The sequence below is a fragment of the Zosterops lateralis genome (assembly GCF_965231275.1).
Source record: "Zosterops lateralis genome assembly, chromosome: 8".
Classification (NCBI taxonomy): domain Eukaryota; kingdom Metazoa; phylum Chordata; class Aves; order Passeriformes; family Zosteropidae; genus Zosterops; species Zosterops lateralis.
The window spans coordinates 10,154,446-10,181,280 of NC_139768.1; the positions used below are offsets into that span (position 1 = coordinate 10,154,446).

Here is a 26,835-nt window from a genome sequence, read left to right on the forward strand (position 1 = left end):
TGATGTTCAGCATTGATCCAAGGGTGCTGCTGACTAACAATGTGCATTTGCACACTTTTCCTCTTGAAAGAGGTGTGGCAGTACTGGTAAGGCCCAAGACAGTCACCAGGCTTCAAGTCAGGCCCTTGGACATGCTGTAAGATTGTGGAGAATCAGTGAAGTGATGCTTGGAAAACTGTGATAACAACACAAGAGCCTGCTCCCCCCTGCAGACACATCAGAGTTGCAGTTAATGAGGTATTAAGTCACCAGCCCTTATCCCAAAGACATGTTCTCTAAAAAAACCCCTGAGAATCAAACTTGATTAAGCTGTTCCTTCATCATAAATATCAAAAAAATAGCAATATGTTTTAAGACTAGCAGAAGAATACTCTCTTTATCTAACAGAGTCTGACTATTAAGTTTTGTAGGAACATGGTTTCAGCCTCCTAGAATTTACCCTTCATCTCACTTATTCACTGTACAACTGCAGTACAATGGAAGTGAAGTAACTTATGTAAGCTACAGCCAGTGCCTTAACCACGAGGCCAATCCTCCCTCATCCTGTTGTGTGCCAAGTAACAGCAGCCCTGGGACTTGCACTCATCTTTCACAAGAGCCTCTTGTTCTTGAGTTTGCCTCTGGCTGACAAAGACATGGACAGACCTCTGGTCTGACCTGGGTGCAGACAGGCAGCATCCATCCCCAAAGTCTGTGAATTCCTCTTCCACAACAGAAATAACACAATCCTGGCACAAGTGAGGGGTAATGCAGTATATGGGCTTCTCGTAGGACAGGAAATTCATTAGTCACTGATTACATGTTTCCAGCTGCAGTGCCTCACAATCCTGGGAACTGTGCATTAGGACATTGGTCTCACACCAGAGTGAGGGAGCTTCTTTCCCCCATGCCATGTCTGCTAAAGCAGGAATGACTGTTAGAGATACCTGTGTCCTTTAAAAAAAGAAGAAAGTAGCAAAATGGGAGCTAAATGTGTCACATTTTCATTGAAAGTGACAAAGTGAGATCACCTGCTGTAGCAGGCAATGTCCTCATCTCTTTATTTTCCCAGCAGCTTATGAAGGTGAAAAGCAAAGGAAGCAAACTTGTAGGACCAGGCAGCAGCCACTGATGACTTCAATCCGAAGGAGCTCAGTGCTGCTTTTCCAGCACCCCCTGCAGCTCTGCCAATTGTTACACGGGCGATTACAACACATCTCCGAGCAAGAGGCAGGGAAGCCTATTAAAGCCATTACTGGGTCTTGAGGAGAAGCAATTAGAATAAGCTCCAAATAGCAGCAGTACGTGGGCAGCCGCCGTGGCGTGACAGGAGGGTGCTGCCATCACCGTGGGCTGCATTCAAGCTGCTGACCACCTGTAAGCAGCAGCTAGAGAGTAATTACTAGTCATTAATAACCCATAAGCTTGGTGTCCCATGATTCTAATAAGGAGTCCCAAGTGCGTGGTGGAACAGTAAACCTCACAGCTGTAAGGAAGGTAAACACTGTCGTCTCGTGACAATTTTATTGTTAAGAGAACTAAGGCACATAGATGTCATGGTCAGCATTACAAGTAAGCACTCAAGATTTGAGGGTAATCAGACCTTCTGAGCTTTAACAAACCTATCAGACTAAGAGTGATCACTCTGAAAGGGATGTACAGAATAAGGAACCCACATACTCCTCATTTCAAAGGCTGCTGTTTAAAATTCCAGCTGCTATGCCTTGTTCCAAGTCACACCGTAACTCAAGAGTGAGAACTTGAAAGGATCCAGAAGTTCTGGCTTCCAAAATGACCAGCAGCTCATAGTTTGTGACATTTTTGCCTGCACAGCAGCCTTTTAATCTCAGTTTTATGGAACAGAAAAAAGCAAAAAAAGCTCTCAGTAGTTTTGTACAACAGCCTGCTTCTAGTCCTCTTCCTCAGGAAAGAGCTTTAAACGTACAAACCACAGATTGTTACTACTAAGGCATTGCTTTTTTTCTAAATAAAGTCCCAGGGGTATACAAGGGGATAGCAAAATCCAGTCGACAGTCCCTGTTGCAACTATGAAATTTTCAGTGAAAATAATGAGATCACGTTTTAAGTCTTTAAAGTCAATGATCAGTTCTGCCTGAGAGGAAAAATGTTGGGTTTTTAGTCAAGGACTTTGGTAAACCAAGCCTCTAGAATTTCCTGCATCAATCACTATGTGCTGAGAGGCAAAATGGAATGGAATTGCTGAAAGCAGCAACTAACTAACCATGAGAAAGCACCTCCCCTCCTTCTCTGCATAGGCTGGGGCTTTCAATGTTTACCTGCTCCCATTGGTAACAGCCCACTTTTGAACTATGAGGCTGTTCCAAGGGAACAGCTTGAAACTTACTTTTTGCAGACACTATTGACAACCTGTCCTGCCAGCTATTGTGGTTTGTTTGTATAAAATATTTCAAGGTAGCCAGACACTAATATTCCCCAAACTCCAACCTTCACAGCAGCTGCTCCAAGCTCAGAACCAAGCTCAGGAGGACACCAACTCAGTGATGGGAAATTCTTCAAGGAAATCTGAATACCTTGAGCAACACTTAACCCAATCAGGCCATGTGGACACTCTGACATGCTCCTGTGGCTGGATGAGCAGTGTCCCCATCTCAGAGCTGTCAATCCCTTTCTTGGGCCAGAAGAATGACTGCTGGTCCTCTAAGACACAGATTTCTGAGAAAGGGTCTGAAGAATAACAGTCCAGCTCTAAGGGATCTGCCACTGCAGCAGTAGCACAAATGCCTCTGGAGGCTTCACCTTTGTACATTCCAGCAAGGCAGAGGGCCCAGAAATGCACCACAGAGCCACAAATCTTTTTTCATCAATTCACTCCTCTGCTGATGCTGTCCGAGAGCTCAGCAAAACTCCATGCCACAAATAACAGCCTAGCTGCTAATGATGGGGTAGAGCTAAGTGTGTTTATCCTTTGTTGCCCCATCTTGCTGCAACAGAAATTCCTGCTAGAGGTGACCTGAGGAATTCAAGTGAGAAGGATCCTGTGACCCTTTACTGAGGTACTTGCCAAACTAATAAATTTCAATTGGTGGTGCTATGATATGATCTTGAATGGAGACTGGGAGGAGGAGCTGTATGTAAGAGCCAAGAAAAACACTGTGGGCACACAGGAGAAGAGAACCAGAGCTTGTGCTTGGATGGTTTTCTTTAAATAGGCAGTCCAACAAGCTCCTGTGATTTTCACAAGGCTTAATACAGTGCTATTAGTACAATCCTGCTGAATTCTGATGAATGATCCATCCTGAGATCCATTTCTTGGTAATAACTTCATGGAAGACATGAGCCAGGGCAGGGAAACTCTCAGAGCTTCAGCCAGCTCTCCAGTAAGGCTGTAGCCCAGGGCATGATGCTATCAGCAGCTCAGGTCCTGCAGCCTGAGAAGAACAGGGTAAGGAGCCTGGAGACCAACCTATTGCTCCCAAAGACAGGACTGCAGGGAATCAGCCTGGCTCTTCCAGGCAAAGGGCATGCAGACAAGAACAGAGAGAGAAAATGAGGAAGAAACCACAGGAGGAAATGGAAGACAATGTCTAGGGCAGGAAACTGAGCACAGGGCACAGGCAAGGAAAAGCACAGGATGGGGAATGGCAACAGGACCACGATGAAGGACAAAAAATAGATGGATGGACAACAGACCTGCTCAGTCACAGGAAAGGACAACAGAACCTCTTACAGCCATCAGTCCCACACTACTGCACACATGCTTCAGCCTGCATTTCTACTGTGAGGTTCTCACTCTTAAATGGGCTTCCCCACGTGAGGACTCAAAAATATACAAGCAGTGCTATTTTTAACTTGATGATGGGAATGGGTAAGAAGTCATGATTTAAAAATCTGGGATGGCAATAGTGCCGTTGGTGTATGGTTTGCAGATGCAAAGAGAAGGGGCATGTGTTGTGAGGAAAGACACTGAACAGCTCTCAAAAAGTGTAACAGACTTTTGCTTCTCTGTGATGGATACATTGGTGAATACATCAAAACCAATAAAACTATCATAAGGTTTTTCTACAAGTATTTTTCATGTTTTTGAGGGGGAGAAAAGCTCCCAATTCACAGTATTCATTTTCAAGTGATGAAGAAGTTACACTTTTCCAAAGAGTTTCTAAAGATTGCTTTAATGTAAAATAAATATAAATATAAATCATTTTTCATCTTCCCCCTGTCCTAAAAGCCTTGTAAAAAATATTTCTCTCCCTGTCCTGTGGGTGTTCTTTTCTCCATAATGAGTATTTTCATTATGCAGAAAAAAGGGATTTGCTATAATTTCATCCAATGGCTGAAAAAAGGAACATATGCCCAGCTGAAGCAGCAGAAATGGAAAAAGGAAACTTTTTTTAATGGAAGTAAATTGCGAAACAGGAATTTGGAAAATGTAATTTCAGTGAATCTTGTTTCAGTGGGAAACAACCTATATCCCTGGTAATCTCTGAAAATACAAAGAAAATAACTTGTTTGATTCTGGGAATTTCAGATTTAGGACTTTTCTGAGTTATCAAAGTCTCCAAGTGCCACTCCTAAAATAGAGTTAAATCATGTTCCTTTTGCTTTCTAAGCTCTATGTTTTCCTGAACAACCAAGAAAGCTATGAAATGACCTTAAAATAAAAAAAAAAAGGTGCACTTAGACCCTACTAAGAATTCTTTGCCCTGCTCCCCCACCCCAATCCCTCCAAACCACCCAAACCAAAGCAACCTCTCGTTCCAAGATCACCACACAGTCCCTGGCCTCTGGATGGCAGAGTCTGGAAGAACACCCTGTGCCAAGGCAAGGCAGGCTGAAGATCTGTGCCTCCCCAAGCCCAAGCTAAATGCTCTGGATGCTGCCAGCACAGCTGGACAAGGAGTGACCTTGCCCTGCCTGGGCTGAGGCCAGCAGAGCTGTGGCCTTGCTCCTGGGGCTGCCAGAGCTCCAAGCTGTCCCTGCTGCTGGTCATTCCCAGCACTGACCTGACCTCCCAGTTCTGCAGCCACAATGAGGAGTGTGCACAGGTGTGTGTGCTCACTTTTATTATGTGCACATACAGGTGGATTTCTACACATCCTCCAGCAAAAAACCTGACTTACAAGAAGTCAATTATCCACTGAGGGACTGCTACTAGGGAGGTTACCCAAAGAATAAATAATAAAATTGCTCCCTTCTGTGCTAGTTTTCTCCATGAAATACAGGCCTGTGATTTTTTTTTTTAACTGCAGAAGGCTGTTTAGTTATTTTCTTGTTTCACTTTCAATATTCTTCAGCCTTAGTTAATTTCACAGGCCAGGGAACAGAGATGATTCTATGATTCCACTGGATCTGGCTCAATAGGATTCTTTCCACCCTATTTCCCAGATATACATTTGATTTTTCTTATGTTATCCCTCATACAATAATCCTTCAGCTTGCTGTTTTACATTGCCTCTTTTCAGCCCCTTGTTCTCCCCACAGCAGAGCTGGAAGGCAAGGAACTGAGGATCCCTGTTCTGAGCCAGCCCCCTGCATGTTTCTCGACCACGCTGACTAACAGAGGCTCTGTTGTGCTTTGCACTGATAGAAATGTTCCAGCCAAGGGAGTGAAAGGCAGGGGATAGATTCATATTATACAATGTTAGTGCTATCAAAATACAGCTGGACCTAAAGAGCCTATTCAGAAGCTCTAGATCGTGCTTAAAAAGTAAATAAGGTGTCTCAAGCACAGCTGCCTGGAAAATGCAGCTTAGTGAAACATTTAAGACTATTTCACAAAGTAGTATAAGAAGCTGGGTTTGTTCTCTTGGTTCCCTTATGTGTCAGAAGAAAAATGGAAGAGATTAAACTTTAAATACCAATGCAGCATGTTTGGTTAATGACTAAACAAACAACATAACGATATTTTGCCAAAAGCAAAAGACATGCAACTAATGCCCTAGCTGATGCAAATTAGAGCTACTTTTAAAGTCTGTCATTAGGTGTGAAAGCTACCCAGACAAACAAGCCTGGGCATCTGCACCAGTCCTATCCTCAAAAAAGCACTTTATGGACCCTATTGCTGTAACTCTATAATCCCCTCACCTGAGAGCCAAGGTGATGAAATGTATGGACTCTGCCCACAGGGGAGAGAAAGATGCTGTTGTGTCTGCTTAGTTCTCATGTTACAAAGAACCATTGCAGAAAGCAAAACCTTGATGGTGAAACAGCTCAAAGCAGCAGAACTCAATTCTTAGGGAATTGTCCCCTGAGAATAACAAAATAGAGACAATAATAACAGTGCCAGGCTCACATGGGGAAGCTGTGAGAGCTCTGAACTAAGTTACTGCCAGTGACCCAGGGACAGTACACAGACATCTTTGTGGCTCTGAAAAGCACAAACTCCCTGCTTCCTCCCAGGAGGACTCTACTCCTGACCTACTTTTGGCCAAAAGACTTCATCAAGGCAGGAGATACTCCTTGCTTATGTATAGGAGATGACTGAGAAATGTGTCTGCACACAATTCAAAATCAACTTGTTCTCCATTAACCTTGCTGTGATTTGTTTTTTCATCATCTCTACAGCTCATGATTTCTCAATAATCACTGAACTCCATTATTAAATCCAACAAACATTAAAAATGTTTAGATTTTAGCTTTAGGACAGTGTGAAAAGACAGAAGTTTATTAAAAAAAAATAAAAATGGGCTGATTGTGAGGGAAGAGCACTGCTGCTACTAACAGAGGAGTGATGCCAGTGCATTTGAGATGCCTTACCTTATCCCCTGGCTGTGGTCTCATAAGTGAGACTTGGTCATAGCCTCGTCGAACCAAAGCCCACAGTGCATCAAGTTTACCCTGCAATTAAGAAAAAAAGAGACAAGATATGACCAAGAAATGTGGTGAAAATAGCATGACAGTAAACAACAGGTGGGTTGGTAAAGCTTTTCTGTATTAAGCTGTTTGCATCCACATTGGTCCTGTACCCTGGCCTCTGTACACTGTTTATCTGGACAACCAGGAGAATCCCAGTGGGGTCATACCCCATATTCAGTAAACCAAATACCCAATATGCAGTGAGGATGGAAGTAGATTAATATGAACAACTCCCTTAAGAGGCACAATTAGACAGGTATTACTTTAAAACGCTAATCTTACTTTAGGTGTTACAAAAGTCAGAACAAAAGTGCAGTACAGGTGGGAAAAGAACTAAAACATGGATAAACAGTCACAAGAATACCTGCCTAGGAAGGCTTTGAAAATCCTTTCTGATGCTTTCCAGAAATGTTCAAGAACTGTTTAACTGATCTGTGAGGAAACAGAGGAGGGGAAACTCGTCCCATGAAGCACTGTTTTGGGACATGGCCATAAATCCCTGGGATGAGCATGGTATGCTGCATCTTGACTATGCTAGCCCTCCAGCTTCCTTCTCTGTAAGCAGAGATAACAGCTCTTCACTGTCATTAGGGTTGTGTGAGGATACATACATTAAAAGACATTGAAACACCAGATATTATAATGACAAGGGAGGACTGAGGATGAAAGTATGGAGAGATTGAATGACTTGCCCCAAAATGAAACACTACTGTCTTATGGTTGACAGGGGAACCAGAGCTGGATCCCAATCCAAGCCCTTAGCCACAATGCAGTCAAAGCAAGGATAGTGCCCTTTATCTGATCCTTTTCTATGCTGCCTTGAGAAGGCAGAAAACAGCATCTCCCCTCCCTAAGGTTCAAGTGATCTGCTGTTGCACCCCAGGCAAGAGTACCTGAAAAAAGTGTGAGCTGAGGAAAAGAAGATCTCTGCTCACACCCTCCACTCTTCTCAAAAAAATATGGCAACACAAAGCCAAGTGAAATACACAATCCCAAACCAGGCAAAGGTGAGGATTAATGGCCGCTTTTCTAAACAGGCTCTCTCAGCTCTGCTGAAAGAAAGGCTGTGCTAAGAAAGTGGGATATAGTATCTTGCATGATAGGAGTGACCTGGTAAAAAGGAGGGTCAGACACATTACCTTGATTGGAGTGTACCATTTCCGCTGGGAGGGTGGTTTTCTCACATGGGGCTTCTTTGGCTTGGGTTCCCACGGCTCATACTCCTGTTCTGGCAGCTTAATAATAGCATTTTTTGGTTTCTCCAATTTTGCTCCTTCCTCTGTTGACCCCTTGTCTCCCCATCGCACCTGATGGCAGGAGAGGACACTGTAAGAAGACACTCACCAGCAGGTGGTTTCCACAGATACTAATCTAGTTCCCATCAGATGACCAAGTGCTACCCGGAATTAAGTCATATTTATGAAAACACTAAACTCCCACTGTAATCAGAAATACACATTTAAGAATAAAATAGTCTCATTCAAAAACTGCTGGAACTACTAGCCTTTGCACATTCCAGTAATCTAAGGTGTTGTGGGAATTCACAGCACCTGGGGCAGACAAGAATCATTAAGGTTAGTAAGAGCACTGAGATGATTGAGTTAACCCAGCACCACTAAACCATACCTCAAGTGCCATATCCACACACCTCTTCAACTCTTCCAGGGATGCTGATTCCATGACAGCCTGCTCCAACTCCTAATCATCCTTCCAGTGAAGAAATTTTTCCCAATATCTAATATCTTAATATATGATCTTTTTTTGTCTGACTTAGCTCAAGCAGAAAAGTGACTCTGCATTCAAGAACAATATATGATCCATGGTGTCACAGTCAGCATATACTCTCAGCATCAAGAATAAAATTCTTCCAAGGAAAATGGTTATGGATATTAAAATGCAATACCTCATCTGCAGTCTTGCAGGAACTTACTGAGAAGTCTCCCCTTCCACAGAAACCAGCACTGCATAGACAGCGCCTTCAAATATAAAACCAGGGTAGCTTTGCCTGAATTTCCTCTGACAAGAGAAATGGTGGCAACTGCACCAAGGATTTGACTCATGAGATTAAAACTTTTATTGCTTCTCCCATTTCTTAATGTGTAAATTTTCTCTGGCTCCTAGAGATTCATTTAATTATTCATGCAAATGATAGTATCTTGATGCCTGTTACTTGGACAGCAGGTGCAAATTAGGCAGACAAGCCCTGATTAAATCCCAGTCTTCAGTCCTTTTCAAAAAGCACATGAAAACATGGTGGTACAATTTTCAATTAAATATGCTGGGGTTTATAACACTAAAGAATAAGCCAAATACCTCCATCCTCTTAATCCCACCAACACCTCGACCTCCGTAATAAGATGCATCCACGGTTGGCCACTTCTTCTTTGGCAATCCATCTTCATCATCTGAGTCCTGTGGGAAAGACAGGGAGATATTAATGCTGTTCTCACATAAAAAACATAAACTGTGGAAAACAGCTGAACATCCTATGGTCCAATCCTTGGATATCTGGCTTTGTGTGTTATGCTTATTTGCTGACAAAAACTAAAAAAGTCTCTTGTCTCAGCAGCTGCAATTTTAACTAGGGAAGCCAGAGAGGATTCCCTGTTCCTCTGTCCAGGCTGTTTTTATTGAATCAAATATGCATTGAGCTCCAAAATCCCAACTGATTTGTAAGGAAAGGCGAAGTACAGATGAATTGTACATATACTGGCTTGCCACTGTGCTATGCAGAAAATGCGGTGATGATTTAGCCCAAAGAAATAATTTATTAATTGCATTTTTAGAACTTAATGTCACCTAACAGAGGGGGAAAAAAAGCAACCACTGTTGTGTTTTCTAATGTGCATCAGACCCTTTTCTCCTGGCAGCTGTAACCAGTTATTCTACACTATTTGATGCTTTGTGGAGCCAGGCTCAAGCTGTACAGTTTGGAATAGGGTCAGACAGGAGCATCTCACAATTGTCAGGGAGATCAGAACCAGAGCAATCATAAAGACTGAAGATTATTTTTCTGGAACATGTGAGAATCTGAATTAGGAATTAACTCCAGGTTCATTTTTCTGTTCTTGCCTAACTAAAAGCTGGCAAATGGTTTGGTTCAGCAAGCCTGGGAATACATCTCTAGCTCTATCATTTCTAGCCAAGAGAAGTAACAGGGATTTCTCAGACTTCATATCATTACACTAAGTTGAGGCACCTGAAAGTCACAACCTGCCCCTCTCCAAGTACACATATAGCTGAGGAGAGGGTACAACAAACCTTCTACAATATTGTCTTCATTCCTCAAATAACTGTACCTTATGCTGATATGCAGAGTGTATGCTGCTCTTGAACTGGCCATGCACAGTTCTCTCTGCTACTCAGTACAAGTATGTTTCTAAAAACACTGCTTGAACTTACTTTATAAATAATAAAAAACAAAACAAAACAAAACAAAACAAACCCAACAAAACAACCAAAAGCTAAATACTACAGAGAGACATAAATTACTGTTACATTACTAGAAGACATTTTTACAAAATTGTCCTACGTGTTTCTATTGGAACAGAAAAAGAATTAAGAGCCCAAAAGACAATAAAGCTTTTTAAAACCATGCGTTAATTTTTGTTTGTTTGTATTTACCTCTTAGGTAATGCCTTGGAGAAAGGTATTTCCATCAGTTATTCAGTGACATGTGGTCTCTCAGCTACAGTTCAACAGGTCAGTTCCTCCAACAAATTTTTAAGTATGGCCAGGCACAACTAGAGTTGGCATTTGCATTAACTAGTAAGGGAGTTTGAGTTTCGGTTTTTTTATTGTTGTGGTTTGACTTTTTGGTGTTTGTTTTACCTATTTTTATTTTTTTTTTTGTTCCTATTATTTTGTTTTTATCCTAAATTGGTGAAATAAATACACAATGAAGGTATTGTGGTTTGGTGTTGGGTTTGGTGCTATTTCAGTAAGCTTTTTTTGAGAGTACAACAAATACACAAATTTTATCCCATTTCATGCCACATCTAAACCAGTACCCAGTGAACTGCATCAGCATTTTTAATTCATTTATGTTTGATTTCATTGTGACCAAGAGTATTATAGAAGACACTCTGCCTCTTCCATGCAACGTAACACAGATTTCAAGTGCTCATGTCTAACAACTCTTACTGCTGGCAAGCCTGACTCTAGCAGGACAGAGTGAAGAGTAACAGCTGAGACTTTTCCAGTTGATAAAGCATTTATGCTAAATATTCCCTACACTGAACACACAGCAAAGCAACATCAACAGCTACCACATGGAAATCTAATGCTCATGCTTTAGAACAAGTTTAATACACTTATATTCAGTTTAATAGTAGCAATACCACACTATATCAGCTGAAGGACAGGTCACCATACCTAGGGAGCCTAAATGTAATAAAATCCATTAAACAGTTACAACTATTACAATGCATTATTATTGCAACCCATACTGGATAAAGACAAGGCCAAGAAAAGGAACGGATAACATTTCTATTCTGAGTTATTCCTGGAGGTTTACATCAGTTCATTCTCTTCAATTTTACTTAAAATTGCAAAGCATCTGGAACTTCTGCAGGGGTGTGATGCTCTCTGAAACCTCCTTCAAATGCAGCACGGATGCAACTGCAGGTTTTGTGATAGCACTAATAACACTAACCCCAGCATGAATTCTGGTCTGCATTCTGAAGTTAAATTGTCACAGTGCTTCTGCTCAGGACAAGTAACAGGATCACACACACTAGTGGTGGCCTCTAGCAACCTCAAAACAGCAGCTGTGGTTGCCTCCCTACATTCATGCCAAGTTACAGCAAGTTAACAGTAAACTATAAGCTTTTCTTGTGGGTTAGGCAAGTATTTTTCCATTATTTAACTGTCTATGCCTAGGAAAGAAATAAAGGAAGCCCTAAGTCTTCTCTGGAGCGGCTTTAATTTACTATTTTTTTTTTTCATGAAACTACTATGGTGAAACTAAACTGAGGTCAGGGTCACTTACTGTCCCCAAAAGAGCTAAATACAATCCTGCCTCAAACAGCTCAAAACCTAAATGGAGAAAAGCTAAATGTCCTTCCAAAGGTCACTCTGCAGAAGAGCCACAGCCAGGGCAGGCTTTTGTCTCCTCTCCTGTAGCAAAGCCACAAGAATGTGGCCTTTGCTGTCCTTTTTTCCAGCTGCCAGACTGTTCCTTACTGTTTAGCCCAATCTGGGCTAAACTCCTGTGGAGAACAATGGCAGCTTTACTGGAGGAGGGACAGCTGTCAGCACAGCTTGAGAAGCAAAGATTCGCTTACACACCTGTTTGATGCATGGCAGAAGGAAAAAATACCATAGGAACTGTTGGCCTGTGGATTTTTGTGTTATGCAACTGTTCCCACCCTGGACAGAAGCAGTTTTGCTGTGTGTAAATAAAGAGGCCAGAAGGCAGAAATAACTGTCTTGACCCAGAGGACTTCCTCTCTCAGCCTTTAAGGTGTCATTAAGACACCTACAGGGCTGACATTCCTGGGCAGCGCTGCAGTGGCTGCAGACAGTGCCATAGCTCAAAAATAACACACTTACAGGCTCTGGAGGCGGGGGTGGAGGCGGCTCCTTGATCACCTGGAATAAACAAATAATGGAGAAATCTGAGACAATGGTAGGGTTCATCCACCTCAATACTATGTCCTCCTTGCTTCCTCACCCATGTCACAAATGAGTCATTCTGCTTCATTCCTCCCCATTCAATCCTCTCATTAGCCCCGTTGAATATAAACTCAGATGAGATGAAAAATACCATATAATTACTAAGTTACTGCAAAGACATTCTCTCAGAATCTACAGTTCCTCTGAATAAATTAAAGAAACCCCAACCAACAAAACGCAAAAAAGAATCCCTAACTCTTGTCTTTAAAGAGGACCGTAACAGCTTCTACACAGAAATCAATTCCATTACACTTTCATGCAGCAGGTTTTAAGGCTGGTCTAGAGGAGGTCTTGATCCCTACAGAAACCTAAGTCACATCCATGAGCTTATTTATAATTCTCATTCAATGTAAAAATTATGTAGACCTTGAAACAATCAAAAACCCAGACGAGAGTAACTTCAACATGCACTTTAAGCAAATGGTTGAATCAGGGCTTTACAAATATGATTTTTCTAAAGCAAGGCTAAACACCCACTCCAACACTTAAACTGTGCTTTGGCAGAGAACAGATGAAACCAAGTCAATTGAATAAAAAACCTGTACTTACCACTGTGCAGCAAAGGGGCCAAAACCACCACAGAAGAGCCAGAGCCAGCAGCAGAAAGAGAATCAGAAGAGCAATGAAAAGGATGGTCCCAGTCAGCTGCAAGCAAGATGATTATTTCTGAGTTACTTTTGTATGTCTCAAAGAAGGCAGGAGTTCTGAAGTTACACATTTAGTCAGCTTTCCCTCACTGTGAGGTAGATTCTCAGGTAGATTGTGCAGTCAATCACTATTATCATTTGGATCACCTGAAGTCACAAAACCAGAGAAGCATCTCCTCTTTGCAGTGTGTATATGTATAATTTATGTACAAATTTATGGTATGTTTATAGCCCACCAGATTCAAGATTAAACTTGTCTACAACTCATTGTGGACAAGTCCCTTACTACTGTCAGAATGGCATTGCCACAGACCCTCAGGTGTGCAGAGTAACCTTTGACTCCTAGAGATGCAGAATATGTAAATGCTGATATTGATAGAATGGGAATATTGGAGCTCAGACCTTATGGGTAACAGTTCACATGTCAGTATCATAGAATAGAGCACAACTTGCTCAGTGCATCACTCCCAAGCCTGTCTGTGTTGCCTCTTGACTCAAACTACTCTCATGACCTTAGCCTACGTGATTATCAAACCAGTCAGTAATTCTTTTTGTTCCTGGCATGCTTCTTAGGGCTGGTTTGACTATTTTAAATGAGAAACTGTAATCATTCTCTTAAGCATTTCTGGTTCCTGTATCCACTGATCTCTCTGCAGAGAACAGTGAGACACTGGGGATGCAGAGCTAAGGGTCTATACCTTCAAAATCAAAGTTAAATTTTCTTTAAAATTACTAGAAACAAAAAAAAATAATACCAAGTGTAAACACTTGAAATTAGCTTTTCAGAGCAACTGAGAATAAAAGAGAATCACAGCTCTGAATTTTCTGTGTAAATCTTGATGGATCCTTTGCACTTGGAGCATTTAATATTGGTGCATTCAGAAGAGATATTAATTCTCTATTGCTCTGGTGACTACAGGAATCAGGTTTTCATATGCTGCTTACCTCCTGCAGAACATACAGAGTACATAGCTTTTGGAAAGTAAACATTTGTTTCACATGGGCAGTGGCATGCTGAGACATGCCTTATCCTTGGACTATACTGGGTTCTGGAATGATATTAACTTCAGCTGTGGTGTTTCAGCTATTATTTTTTTTTAAATATATACTGGGGAAAGAAACATCTTCAATGATAGATTTTCAAAATTTGAGAAGCGATTCAATTCATCAGCAATAGGGGTATCAGGGAACAGGAAAAATTTAGCAGGAAACTAGAGGAAAGCCTGGGGCTAGGAGGATGTGAAAAGAGCTTGAAGAAAGGTCTGTCAGTCAGGCTGAGGCAAGAGGAGTAGGCTAGAGAGGAAGCTGTAAAAGGTTTCCAAAGGATAGGTGGGATAAAGGGAAAGAAGCTAAATTCCCAAAGTGAATTCTATATGATAAAGTCCATGAGATTCACCTTATTAAATCTGAAACTACTTGCTGAATTTCCATGACACCAGAAACTGATGCTTAGCCCCTTCTTACAACAGGGATTCCCTTCAGCGCTCTAAGTGCATTTGTTTTCCCCTCAGGCAATGAAAAGGCTGAGGCTGGAAAGTATCAGCTGCTAAGAGCTTTGGAAAGCCTGGGTGCGATCCTGAATGACCAGATTAGGTGGTACCTAACTCCCCCCAGGCCAGTTCCTAGACTGACACGTTCAGTATGGGACTAACACAAACGCAGCTCCTACTCCATGCTTTTAGGCAGTTAACCCAGTATCCCATATCTGTGTCACAGCATGGCCATCCCTACACTGCTCTGTGGCTTTTTGTTACAGATGCAACAAACCAGGCTGTTGTAGGATGTGCCACCTGGCCCACCTTCATTTGGCCAGGGAGCAGCTGGAGTGCTCCAACATGTGCCAGACTCCCTGCTCAAACAAGGCCTGTTAAAGGACACTGTACCCAGCTGCAGTTCAGTGCTAAGCCTCCCTCTCTGGCCCTCCCATGGCCCCATGTACAACTAATGCATCTGGAAAGCAGATACTTGAAGAGAACTGAATTCCCAGAGGAATAAAGTCAGTTTGTTGAGAAAAGGGTGAGTAAAAATCACGCATAATATTAAGAAACATTGCTACTCTTCTTAAAAACAAATCCAAGCACAGCAGCAATGCAGTACCATTGCTACTATTACTCCAAACATACATTACCTCCTTGTTTTGTAGCTTTTGTTCCCAGCCATTGCTTTTCCCATGCTAACTGCAAATATAAATTGCTGAGACACTTGCCAGCAGCAGCTCAGGAGCTGCTGGCAGCAAGAAGCTAAAGAGTCTTCTTTTAATGATTTTAATGATACAAAGCACCATAGTGAAGCTGGACTTTGAAAAGAAAATAGCAGACTTCATGCAGCTGAACAGAAATAAGCGAGGGGATCACACAGAGGCTTTGGGATTATAGTGAAGATACTTACTGTACAGAAAAGACAGAAGGACCAGCTGGGGAGGAGAGCTGAGCAGGCCAGCTGACTGCCACCCACAGAAAAGGAGACAGGAGAGGAAAGGAAATGGAGGGAGTCTCTAAAACGAGAAGAGTGAAATGCATTGAAATTAAGACAAAGTTGGGAAGTGAACTGCCAACCTCCCTGCTTATGGGACATAACAGGAGCGAGACAGTATTTTTCTATCAGCTGCAAATCAGGCTTCCTGCCCCCTTCAATTCAATCTGCAAGAGGCTGGTCGAAAACTGTCAGATTGACATGACTGGAGATTGGATTCCTCTTTTTATCCTAAGGCTGACAAAAGGAAAAGCTTCCTCCATCCATGCTTTGGCCTTTAGGAACCCCAGTTAGGGTTGAGACTTCAGTCTTCATCAGAAATAGATTACATATGGGTAACTAAATGCACCAGTTAACACCACTGCAGACTTGAAAGGTTTTATTGTACCTGAGGTAAAAGAGTAGAATTAAATGTGAAAATATCAGTCCTCAGTATGGAAAATTTGGAAGAAAGTTTCACCAACATAGAAATAATCCAATAAAGAAACAAACACATGTCTGTTATACTGTGTTCCTGCAACCCAGCCTGTCCTAGCATTCTGGTGTAATATTTCCCACCTTCATTGCTGCAAACATCAGAAAAAGATCAGATTTACAAGTTCCAGTCGCCTCTATCTGCATTCCTGCCCTTCTGCTCTCCAGCTGTCAAAATGGCCAACAATGATTACAAGCCAATATGACAGCATTTGGCATAGGCTATAAAAGTCCTTTTGACACTAATAACAATGATACAAACTGCTATCAGGTACTTCAGCCAACTTGGTTTAGACCGCAAGCACAAGGTCACATATTTAATTACTGTACTTGCTCACACCAGCTATGGGCACTGCCTATTTTTACCCCAAGGCAGGGAAGACAACTCTTTATCTATTAGTCAGTTTCCTAATTTTGCTTATTTGGTTCTAAAAATCAGATTTTTATAAAGGATCATTTCTAGATGTTTGCTGCTGACACTCCACTTGGTCTTTTAGACCACGTGGTGCAGGACAGACATCACTGCCCTTTCCCTCTGTGGCCCTTCCACATATAAGTCCTAACAGTTTTACCCCAGATCCCATCAGGGACCCCATGGCTCAACAGAGTGTTGCTCCCTGATGCTCCTTTGATCATTTTCTCAGATCTCCTTCTGTTAAGATCCTAGTTTTGAGGATCTCTCTCCTGGAGCAGTAATGGGCAGGGTGCCTCTTATTCTATTTTTTTACTCAGAAAATCTATTATGATCTATCCATCATCAATAGCAAATTGATGTTAAGTAGCCCTGGTTATTTTCCCAAGAGCTGCTGGGATGCAGTCAGTAGCAGTGAGGCAGAAGGTGCAGAGAGGTCATGCTCACTAAAGGAGGGTTTGCCTGAAGAAGCACCATTTCTTCCCAAGGTCTCATGGCTCCTCTGTCAAGCCCATTGGAATTACTTACACAATGTGTGCTGGTGATGCTGACAGAGCTGGAGATGAACGTTAGCCCGTTGTTCATGCTGACTTGTAGGAAAACCACCCTAGAGCACAAAAAGATATGTTTATTTTTAGTGTCATCTTTACACCCATTGTTACCTTTACTCTGTCTCTGTTTTAACCACTGGTTTATGAGCATGCAGGGATAGTGCATCCTGTTGAATCTGGGCATTTTCATGGCCTCAGGTACTTACCTGCATCTGCCTCCCGCCTTGCCCAGGAGCCACCCTTTTTATGTTACCTTAGTTGAGGTAGAACAAATGCTTTTTATTTAAAAACTCCCATCCCAGCTGGGGCAAAGGGCACTAGGACAGTGAGTCATAACAGAATGCCTCAGACAATAGCAATACTACTGTAGACAGCAAAAGAAATTTTAAGACCTCTTTATTTATTTAAAGAAACCCTTCTGTCAATTAATCAGAATGTGTTCTTTTGTATCCAAGCAAATCCAGAACACCTGCCCTGAGATCAAGAAGGATAAAGACACTGAAATGCCAGTGAAATTCAAGAAGAATCTTCCCTAGCCATTCTCCAGTATCAGAGAAAGGGTCCAAGGGAGAAAAAAAAATTAAAACAATAAAACAAAAAGACAAAACCCCACCAAATTAATTTCCTTGAGTAGCAAATACAAAAAGGAAGGGAGGCATTCACCCATAGCCTCAGTACAGTATTTAAGCGCCCACCATAGGGAAAAAGTAGAGCATTGTGCCATGACTCCCAGAAGTGTAACAGGATTAAAAAGGCTGAAAAGTATCAACACTAGACACAGAAGAGTAAAATACAGGAAGCAATGTATATAATAGCAGCAAAGGAATTCAAATCAGGCATCTGCTTTCCATCAAAATTAAAAGTTTGTTTTGAATTTAATAACCATTTGGTCTGAAACAACAGGATATAGGAAGAGAGGAGGAATCATCATTCTGTGATTCTATGATATGAGGCCATGGCCTGAGAAGACCTTTAGTTAAACTGTTCTGAAGACCCAACGTTAAATAAAGCTATGCTGGCTCATACTAGGAAAGGATTTGGTACAAAGGAGGTGGCTGCAATATCACACACACACACACACACACACACACACACACACACACAAATTTATTAGCTTGACACTTTGGACAAAATCCTGAGCCTTTGGCTCAATAATGACATCTTCACCCAGAAGTTCACTCTCTCAACACATGCTGAAAGCAATACTCACTGTCCAGCATCTTCTATCACTGGGGCAGGACAAAGCAAGTACGTATCATGAACAAAAGTTGGCTTTTCATCTGAAAGGAAATTAATATAATTATCAGGGATGAAAAAACCAAATTGTTTCAAGCAGGCCACCCCCTTGAGAAGTGCTGACACCAATGATGAACAGATGAACACAGATGAACTTAATATATTGGCAAGTGCCAATACTCCCCAATGGTGCTGATCACAAATCCAAATACTAGAATAACCATACATGTTGATACCAGCACAATGCTATCAGGCTAGAGATACCACAGCTAAGAATTGGAAATTTATCTCTGTTCCTGACAACAGTGATCAGTCATTTGGAGCTCAGCTTTCAGCAGTATTCATAATGTTTACCTGAAAATTATGTGCAAACTCTTCTCACACTGAATAGTCTGACCCCTTGAGTTACTAAAGTGCTCAAAAGTTTAGGGTTCAATTTTTGTCTAAGCATGTCCGAATACACGTAGAAGAGATTCCAAGGCTGCACTGTCTGAGCCCAAGAAAAGGGAAGGAGAGAGATGGGATGGAGCTGAAATGGAAAAAAATACTGGAGGGAAAAAAAGCAAACCCAAGAGATGGTTGTTCATTTACAGGAACAGGCAGAGAGGGGCCATGTCTGATGTTATCATGAGGATCTGCTCTGCACTAGCTGCTTCTCCTGGACCCAACCTCCCTTCTGTGGCAGCATCATCTGTAAGCAGCCCATGTTTATAAGGGTTTGGTGCACACAGAGTCAAACACATCTTCCCACCTCCTCTCACTCCACTGCTCCATGATTCAGCAGTGTTAATGCTGCTGCTTTCAAAAGTCATGTCCAGAAAGCCAAGCTCTATGAATACAGACAGGAGGCCCAGCAGTAATCCTGCACTGCCACTCCACCAAATGTGTGTAAGCTGAGGCACAAGAGCAGGCACATCACTCCAGTGACTTCAGCTTAGCTCTGAATGGCCAGCAAAGCAACTCTGCTGCCAGCCTGGAGAAGGAGTGGTCTACAAGAGCCAAACCCAAGGGAATAAAGGGCTGATAAAGGCTGCCATCTTAATTATACTTTTGAGGCTTGTTTACACTTTTTATCTAGGAAAAAAATTGACTCAAGCAACAACAGATATAAGAGTTGTTCCTTCATGCTTCACTCACTTCAAGCACACCTGAAGAGAGAACTCATTTCCCTTCATTGGCAGAGGTGAGGGCATGGAAATCAGTGATATGTTTTAGGGATGGAAAAAAAGCCAGCATAGATCAGTATCACATCACAATATCTGCTGCAAACTTAACCCAAGGAAAACACAGCATGGAGTTGGAATGGAATCAGAGTAGTTCTCCTACTGTGTATTTCCAGGCCCAGGTCAGCACTCACTGTGTGAAGCCCAGCCAAGGTGCTAATGATTGAGGTCAGGGAAGAAAAAGCAAAAAGTCTGTCTAAATGATAAACCACAAAAAACAAATCCTGGTTAAAGCATATCTGTAAGTGGAATAAATGCAAGACCACCAGAGCTGATTGACTGCAACATCAACATAGACAACTGGGATGGGAAATGAAGGAGCAATTCATGTGTTCCCTCTTGTAAATGAATTCATTGCTAGGGAAACACCAGTCTGGCCACGACAGCATATGAAAGCCTCTACTGTGCTCAGGCCACAAGGGTAGCATATACGAAAAAGGAGCAGAGCTCCTCTTCCCACACTGTGTTTCACTCTGCCAGACACACACGGCTTCTCAGGAATGAGAGAAGATTGCTGAGAAGCTGGACACTCCATCTTCTTTTGGCCATTCAGTCCTTTGCCTGGCTGCTGAGACAGCAAACAAAAGACCCAGCTGAGCACAGCAATGACAGGGAGTTTCCATGTTACACAGTCACTGTGATGGTGACACCAACAACTGGTGTCAGAGAGGAGCATCTGCTCCTCTCACAGCTGCTGCAAGGACTCCCCTGAACACGGATGAGAATTGGCCTGTGAGGTGACACAGCCACAGGGGTGACTGCAACCCACCAGCCTGCAAACTTACTGATAGTATTGCTGTCATTGAGCTTGAAGCTGCAGAGCACCTGGTCAATATTTCTTGCATGATAAAAGCCGTTGCCTCTTACCACGACTTGAAAGGATTCTGTAAGCAAAAATACACAAGATTTATGATTTATTTATGAGAAATAACTCAAATACAGAATTTATGTTCAGAGTGACCTGAATTAAAACATCCATACAGACACTCCCTCTATTCAGAAGCAATGTCCAAGAGTGCTACAGTGGCATTAGTGCTCCAGAATATTCTCTGTCTCAAGTCAGCTCCCACAAGTGTAACACAGAACTGCAATGCCTTAAAGGTGCCACAGTAAAACTAAGTTTGACTTGATTGATGTTATCCCATGGTTCCTCCATAGCTTTTGGGACAGACACCTTTGCTTACCACCTGTACCAGACCTTCCCCTAACCTTCACTGCAGATGGCACTAGGCTTTCAGCAGAGTTCTGTTCAGGAAGATGCTGACAGACAGAATTCCCCTCTTAAACCTCCTGTGACTCAGAGGGAAAGCACACCAAGAGCCAAATACACAAATCCAGCATCAGAATTTGGCCTCTTTTTAATGGGAAGTGTTATACATCCTGGTCCTCGCTGGGGTTAATGAGCGTTTCTTTAAACAAATGAAAATGTACTGTAGGGCAGATCCATCTGCTCCTTACTCCAATAAGAATCTTGAGTTACTCTTCGTCAGATTCATGCCTTGAGCCATTCCACATCTAACCCAGTTGCTATACTGAGAATTATGAGCATCCCATTTTTTTGCCAGCAGAGCTGAGAGTCATGACCAGCCTTGAGGGCAACTGGGGCTCTGCCCACCCACCAGAACTACCTGCCTGGGACCACACATGGGCGGGCTTGCTTGTAACCAGCCCACTTCACAGCGGCTTGAACACCCAGCCAAGATGGTAATTTTTCCCTATCTCAGTTTTGTATTTTAAAAGAAGCTTGCTAAAACAAAATTGCACTTAAACTTTTCTTCCCCTTTTCATGAATTAATGGCCTTAAAAGGCAGCAATCACAAAAGCTTAATTGGGGGCTGTTTCAGTGGTTTTAAAAAAATGCTGCAAGTAAGAAACTTTCAACACAAGGCATCAAAGGTAAAAGCTACATCTAGAAACTTAATCTTGTCAGAACAGTTTACCTCTCCTGCTGTTTTTTTCACTGACTCTACTCTGCCACAGTCAATTGTGAGCAAGTGACTGGGTGGCAACCTGTCCACCAACACAAGCTGAAAATACACCAGACTTTCAGGGAGATGTAAACAGCTGGTACTGGGTTTGTTGTTGCTGCTCATAAACCTGCCCCCACGGTTGCTCTGGAGCATTAACGTGTTCTGGGTGATGCTCTGTTGAAATGGCTAATTCCATTTAATTTTGCGCCCTGGCTCTGGCTGCGTCCTTTTCTTCCTTAGTTACTGTCAGATCATAGATTGCAGCTTTTGACAAGACAGCGAAGGGAAAAAGGTCAGCACTGAAATAACCGGGCGGCGCTGGCAGCGAGATGGTGGGTTGAAGCTGGTGTGCACTGGCTGCGCTGTCGGCTCCGCTTCTCTGACTCTGATGAGGAGCTGACTGCTTGCATCCACACCTGGTAGTTGATGTGGCCAGTAGGATGCCACATCCAACAAAACCTTTCAATCACATCCGCGTTCCATAAGCATAATCAAAGCAATGATGCTGTCAAATGGGATACGAGGCACCTCTGACTCTGCACTGATAGCCTGTTTACAGGCTGCATGTCTTGGTCACTTTAAATCAGAGGGAGTAGGAAGGACCCAACTACAGTGCTCCACATTGAGGACAATGAATTTGCAGGGTCAGAAAGCATTAAACATCAGATAGCTGTCACAATATGACGAGATCAATTTGTAGCTGGGCTTGCCAGATAGCTTCGTCACAGAAAGCCAGAGTCCCAACTGGAATTGTCAACACATAGAAATGATTCCATTAGCATTTTACTAAACCTCTGGCAAGTCAAAAATGAAGCCAAGATCACCAGCAATCACCAAAGCACTAGTAAGTATGAGAACACTTACAAGGAGTGGCTCGGACCCTGCTTTAAGCCCTGATCATAACTTGTTTCCACTGAGCCACACAAAACACTCATGAACTCATGGCAAATTGTAAAAATTATTAGCAATGCTAAATAAAGGCTAAACCAATTATCGCCTCCTTGCTCAGGTAAGTTTCATACAAAAAGCACGGACAGACACATATTTCAAGGCTGTAAGCAGACAAGTATCTTTGCTGGAGAATCTGATAATAAATTTCACTCTCTCCAAAGGTCCATTATTTTTCAATCATAATTTTGAAATGAAAATTTCTATTATGTATTTAAACAAACAAACAAACACTCCTAACCTAAAAGAGAAGGAATGGTGAATTTCTAGAAAATGTTATGTTCTGATTCTCAGCCAGTGGGTACATCCAGCATGCAAGTCTATATACATGCTGATGTAGGTTTCAGTGGCTATATACCTTGACAGAATAATACATTATCAGTAAACTATATCAGTAATAACCTAAATTTAAAATGCATAAAGATTCTGACATTAATGCAAAAAATAATGAAGCTGATGAGGTAAATTCCAAATGAAGCACATTTAAAAATAAACCACATTACATATAGAGTTGCAATACGACTGTCCAGTGAACTGAACTCAAGATCTGGATTCACACTACCATGAAAGAAGTTGTTTAATCCCAGGAGATTCCTTCCAGGAGACAGTGGTGCACACAGCTATATAGATGAACCTCCAGCTATGCTGAAGTAAGTGGGATAATAAAGGATAATAAATCTAAGCACAAATGTAAATATTCGTAGCTTCATGCTATAAAACCTCTTGCAGGAGGTAATGTCAGCTGTGGCTTGTGGGATGATAATAGTAAGTGCTATTGCAGACCTAATCCTTAGTGCTGAAGACTTTAATACTTTTAATACAATGGTACAAACAGTGTACATCATGTGGAGCTGCAGCTTTGGCTTCCTCCCATTTTCTGCTCTCTGCTGCTACAAACAAACCTTCAAGCACGTGGAGGTTGGGCAGCAAAGCTTCAGCTTCACCATGTGCCAGCCCTTGCTTGGTCAATAGTGACATAGCAAACCTCAGAGTTTAAGTGAAAGAAGTGCCTGTACCTTGCTCAATCAGCAGCACTATACAAAAACAGATTCTGCCCGGTTTATATTGGTCTTGTTTGAAAGCCACAAAGACAATGGAAAATTCTATGGATCCAAGTAAGGTATCAATATTGTTTGGGGTTTTTTAAAAGGCAAATTATTTTAAAGTGTACTTGTGGAATTTTAATCCCATTTTTCATAAACTTTTTACCTAGCAAACTTAGCAAAAAAATGAAGTGATTTGAACACATTATCCTTTGGGAAAAAAAAGAAATTCTACTCTTTTTGCTGAAATATATTAATTTTGTTGAATGAAACTTTTTTTCTTGAGAATTTATTTTCTCAAATACTCCATAAAAATATTTTCAACATTCCATTTGAAAAACATTGTTACAAATTCAACTTTCCAATATTCTTAACATTGTCCCAAACAATTTCAAGAATAGTACTGAAATCTCTCCTATTGGAACACTCACATTTTTATGTGGCTAAAGGCATTTTTGTTGAACAGGATGACTTGTAACAAGCTTTGCACAAAAAATTGTCAGGTATATAATAACTAAGCAATAACAGGAAAGTATAATTATGAAATAAAAAGCCTTAATTGTCAAAGCTCTAAAACTTTTTTTTTTTTAGTCAATGCTACAATATTTTAAAAAGTAAAATCATTGTCTAAATTTTCTACAAATGAGATTTTACATCTTGTTCACAATAATATACCTAGGAATAATTCAAGAGACACAAGGATGTTTCATGTTAAACTGAAATATTCAGGGTAAGATCATATTGTGATTGACATGTGGAAATGAAGAGTGAACAATTTTTCTTCTGAATTTTTCCTGAATTTCCTATTATATCTGTTTTCAAGGTCAGCTTTCATGCATCATTGCCATTTTTTATGCGCTCTTTTTTTACAGCGTACAAAGAAATGAACACAAGACAATAACACTAGAGCTAAATAACCATGCTGAAAACTGTACCTTCCAGCAAACTTATGGTGTCACTCTTACTCTGCTGCAATAGCCTCTAAAGTAGAAAAAAACACAGCAAGAGAATTGCTAGCATAAACCAGAACAAATCCAAGTTAAATACATGAGACATGAAAGGCATGAAATTATCAACAGCTACTCTGGGTATCCTTCATGTTTACCATAAAGAATAAAGGTTCTTTTAAACAAGTAAAACATTAGCATTTGGGGAAACACAAGAGATATCTTGGCCTATGCATCAAATTATATTTGGTTCAATAAACCTTAAATTTTTGTAAATGTTTTGCAAAATCTTGTTCTAACTGCTGACAAGTCCTAGCAGTTCCCAGGAATGCAGTCTTCCCAGAAGTTTGTGAGATACTGCATTTACACCCTAAAACACCTCAGTCTGGTTTTACATTACTTTTCTCATCTCTCTCTCTCTCAGATTTTATAAAAAGTGGTATCCTCAATTTTCTGAGTGTTGCCTCTGTCACCTCTCCAGACTGGTCCTCAGCCACAGCAGTTATGTATTTATTGTTGGAATGTTTTTCTCAAGCTGAGAAGGAACATGTAGGGCTTTAGCCAGGGCCTGAGAGGATGCTCTAACACATCCACAGTCCACATCAGGTAGTTACTGACATTTCATCAGTGTCATTAATTTGCCTTTAACACACTGTTCTTGTGGAAACTTACCTCCTGCACAAACACTGGATGGTTCAGCCGCCAGGATCTCAATGCAAGACTTCTTCAGGATCTAAAAGATTTAGATAAAGTCATTTTTGGGTAACCGTTTTCATCTATGGTTTATTAACGCAGGAAAGGACACCCTTTACTGTGTTTCAGAATATCCAACTTACTGAATCAATGGTTCCTCTTAGGGCATAAAAGCCTCCTTTAACTGGAAAAACATGATCGATGCTGTCAGCAATCGTTGACAGCTGCAAAGAAAGACAATCATAAATCATGAGGAAAACAAAATTACAGTGAACAAAACCAGGCCCTTTCATACTTGCTAAAAGACATCACAGTGACACGAAATGATTTATGCCTCAAGTAATTTAATAAATGCCTTCATCTGATGCTGCTATTTGTGCAATGGTATAAAAGAAAAACCATAAGAGAAAACAAACATGTTACCTGAGTTTCATTGAAATCTTTCACTCCAACACAATAAACAATAGCTCCTAGGCTTCTGGCTCTGTTGGCCTAAAAAACCCAAGAACTGCCATTAAGTGCAAAGCCATAGAATCAGTGCAGTCAGCAGCAAATGTGTACAGGTTTGACATAAATTAGTTTGGGTAAGGATAAAAGTGACTTACTTCTTGCTCTGCATAATAAAACTGAGCGTCTTGCAGCTCCCCGTCCGTCAGGGCAATAATCACACTGGCAGTCCGAACTCCTACATGGAGAACAGTTAACAGCAGATTGCAGACACATGGCATGAGATTCAGCAATGCAAAAACAGTCCAGAGTGAGGCAATCCTTCTTACTGACAAATAAATACAACCCACGAGGCCAGACTCTCGGCCGGATTTGTATGGAGTTGGTGATGCACCAGCTGAAGGCCAGATGCGAGGCATGCAGTGAGCCAAAACCTGGGCACCTTCACGTCACAAGCATCATTGGAGGGAGAGTGCTGCTCTAACAAGGTCCACACACTGAATTTTCTGTTCTGAATAAAATAGAGCAGCTACCAAGATTACAGACAGAGCTTGCACGTGGAGAACTGACAAAATGGGTTCACAGAGAAGGAGAGGTTTCCTCTCTTCTCTTGACAAACTTGTCTCTACATAAACGTTGTCCAGGGACTGTGGTAAGAGATACCTTTGCAAAAGTGGCTTTCCTGCCATCCTACCTTCCCCTCCAGCAAGCTTTGAAAGAGCAACCCCACTGAACATGGCATGAAATGGGCTTCTACAGGGAGGTCAGTCCTACAGTTCTCAAGCAACAAGAACTTGCAGTGAAATTCATAGGAATTCTGAGCATGTGAAAACCTTAAGATCAAGTGCATTAGGAAAAAATCATGTCTTGTGATACAACATTTCATATCTCATCTAAACTTAAGTGAAAATGCTGCATACACTGCAGAGATTTATATATGTAATGCAGTATAGAATACAATGCTACCTAGAAAAATGCAACCTCTTAACAAAATTAAACCAAATTAACATGCAAACTATGGTTCAACCAACCATTCTGAGCCCATAGTCCTTAAGCAAAGTACCAAATACACATACATGTTACTTTCAGGCAAGTATTTCTTATTTTTTCAAAATAATCTTCTACAATTTCAAGTGTCTTCCTCCATACTGTCTGAAATTACAGACTGATTAGTTCTGACAGGTTTCTTATGCCACGCAGTCCTTCCCATGTCATGTCAGACACAGAAATAAATCTTAAAAAAATGACCTGTAACTTGGGGGAAAAAATAGCTTGGATTCTTT

At 41.5% G+C, this 26,835-nt stretch overlaps 1 protein-coding gene across 1 annotated transcript in view; it reads right to left on the reverse strand.

The window, feature by feature from the left end:
* Positions 1 to 26,835, reverse strand: part of ANTXRL (ANTXR like) — a 63,398-nt gene that overhangs the window by 15,303 nt on the left and 21,260 nt on the right. Inside the window, exons 6-17 of the mRNA XM_083866369.1 lie at positions 25,711 to 25,790; positions 25,529 to 25,597; positions 25,249 to 25,329; positions 25,085 to 25,145; positions 20,290 to 20,388; positions 18,256 to 18,325; positions 17,023 to 17,101; positions 13,039 to 13,134; positions 12,367 to 12,405; positions 9,127 to 9,225; positions 7,953 to 8,120; positions 6,715 to 6,795 (exon numbers count right to left, since the gene is read on the reverse strand). Of these exons, the coding sequence (XP_083722495.1) occupies positions 6,715 to 6,795; positions 7,953 to 8,120; positions 9,127 to 9,225; positions 12,367 to 12,405; positions 13,039 to 13,134; positions 17,023 to 17,101; positions 18,256 to 18,325; positions 20,290 to 20,388; positions 25,085 to 25,145; positions 25,249 to 25,329; positions 25,529 to 25,597; positions 25,711 to 25,790 (1,022 nt within the window). The remainder of the gene's footprint in view (positions 1 to 6,714; positions 6,796 to 7,952; positions 8,121 to 9,126; positions 9,226 to 12,366; positions 12,406 to 13,038; positions 13,135 to 17,022; positions 17,102 to 18,255; positions 18,326 to 20,289; positions 20,389 to 25,084; positions 25,146 to 25,248; positions 25,330 to 25,528; positions 25,598 to 25,710; positions 25,791 to 26,835) is intronic.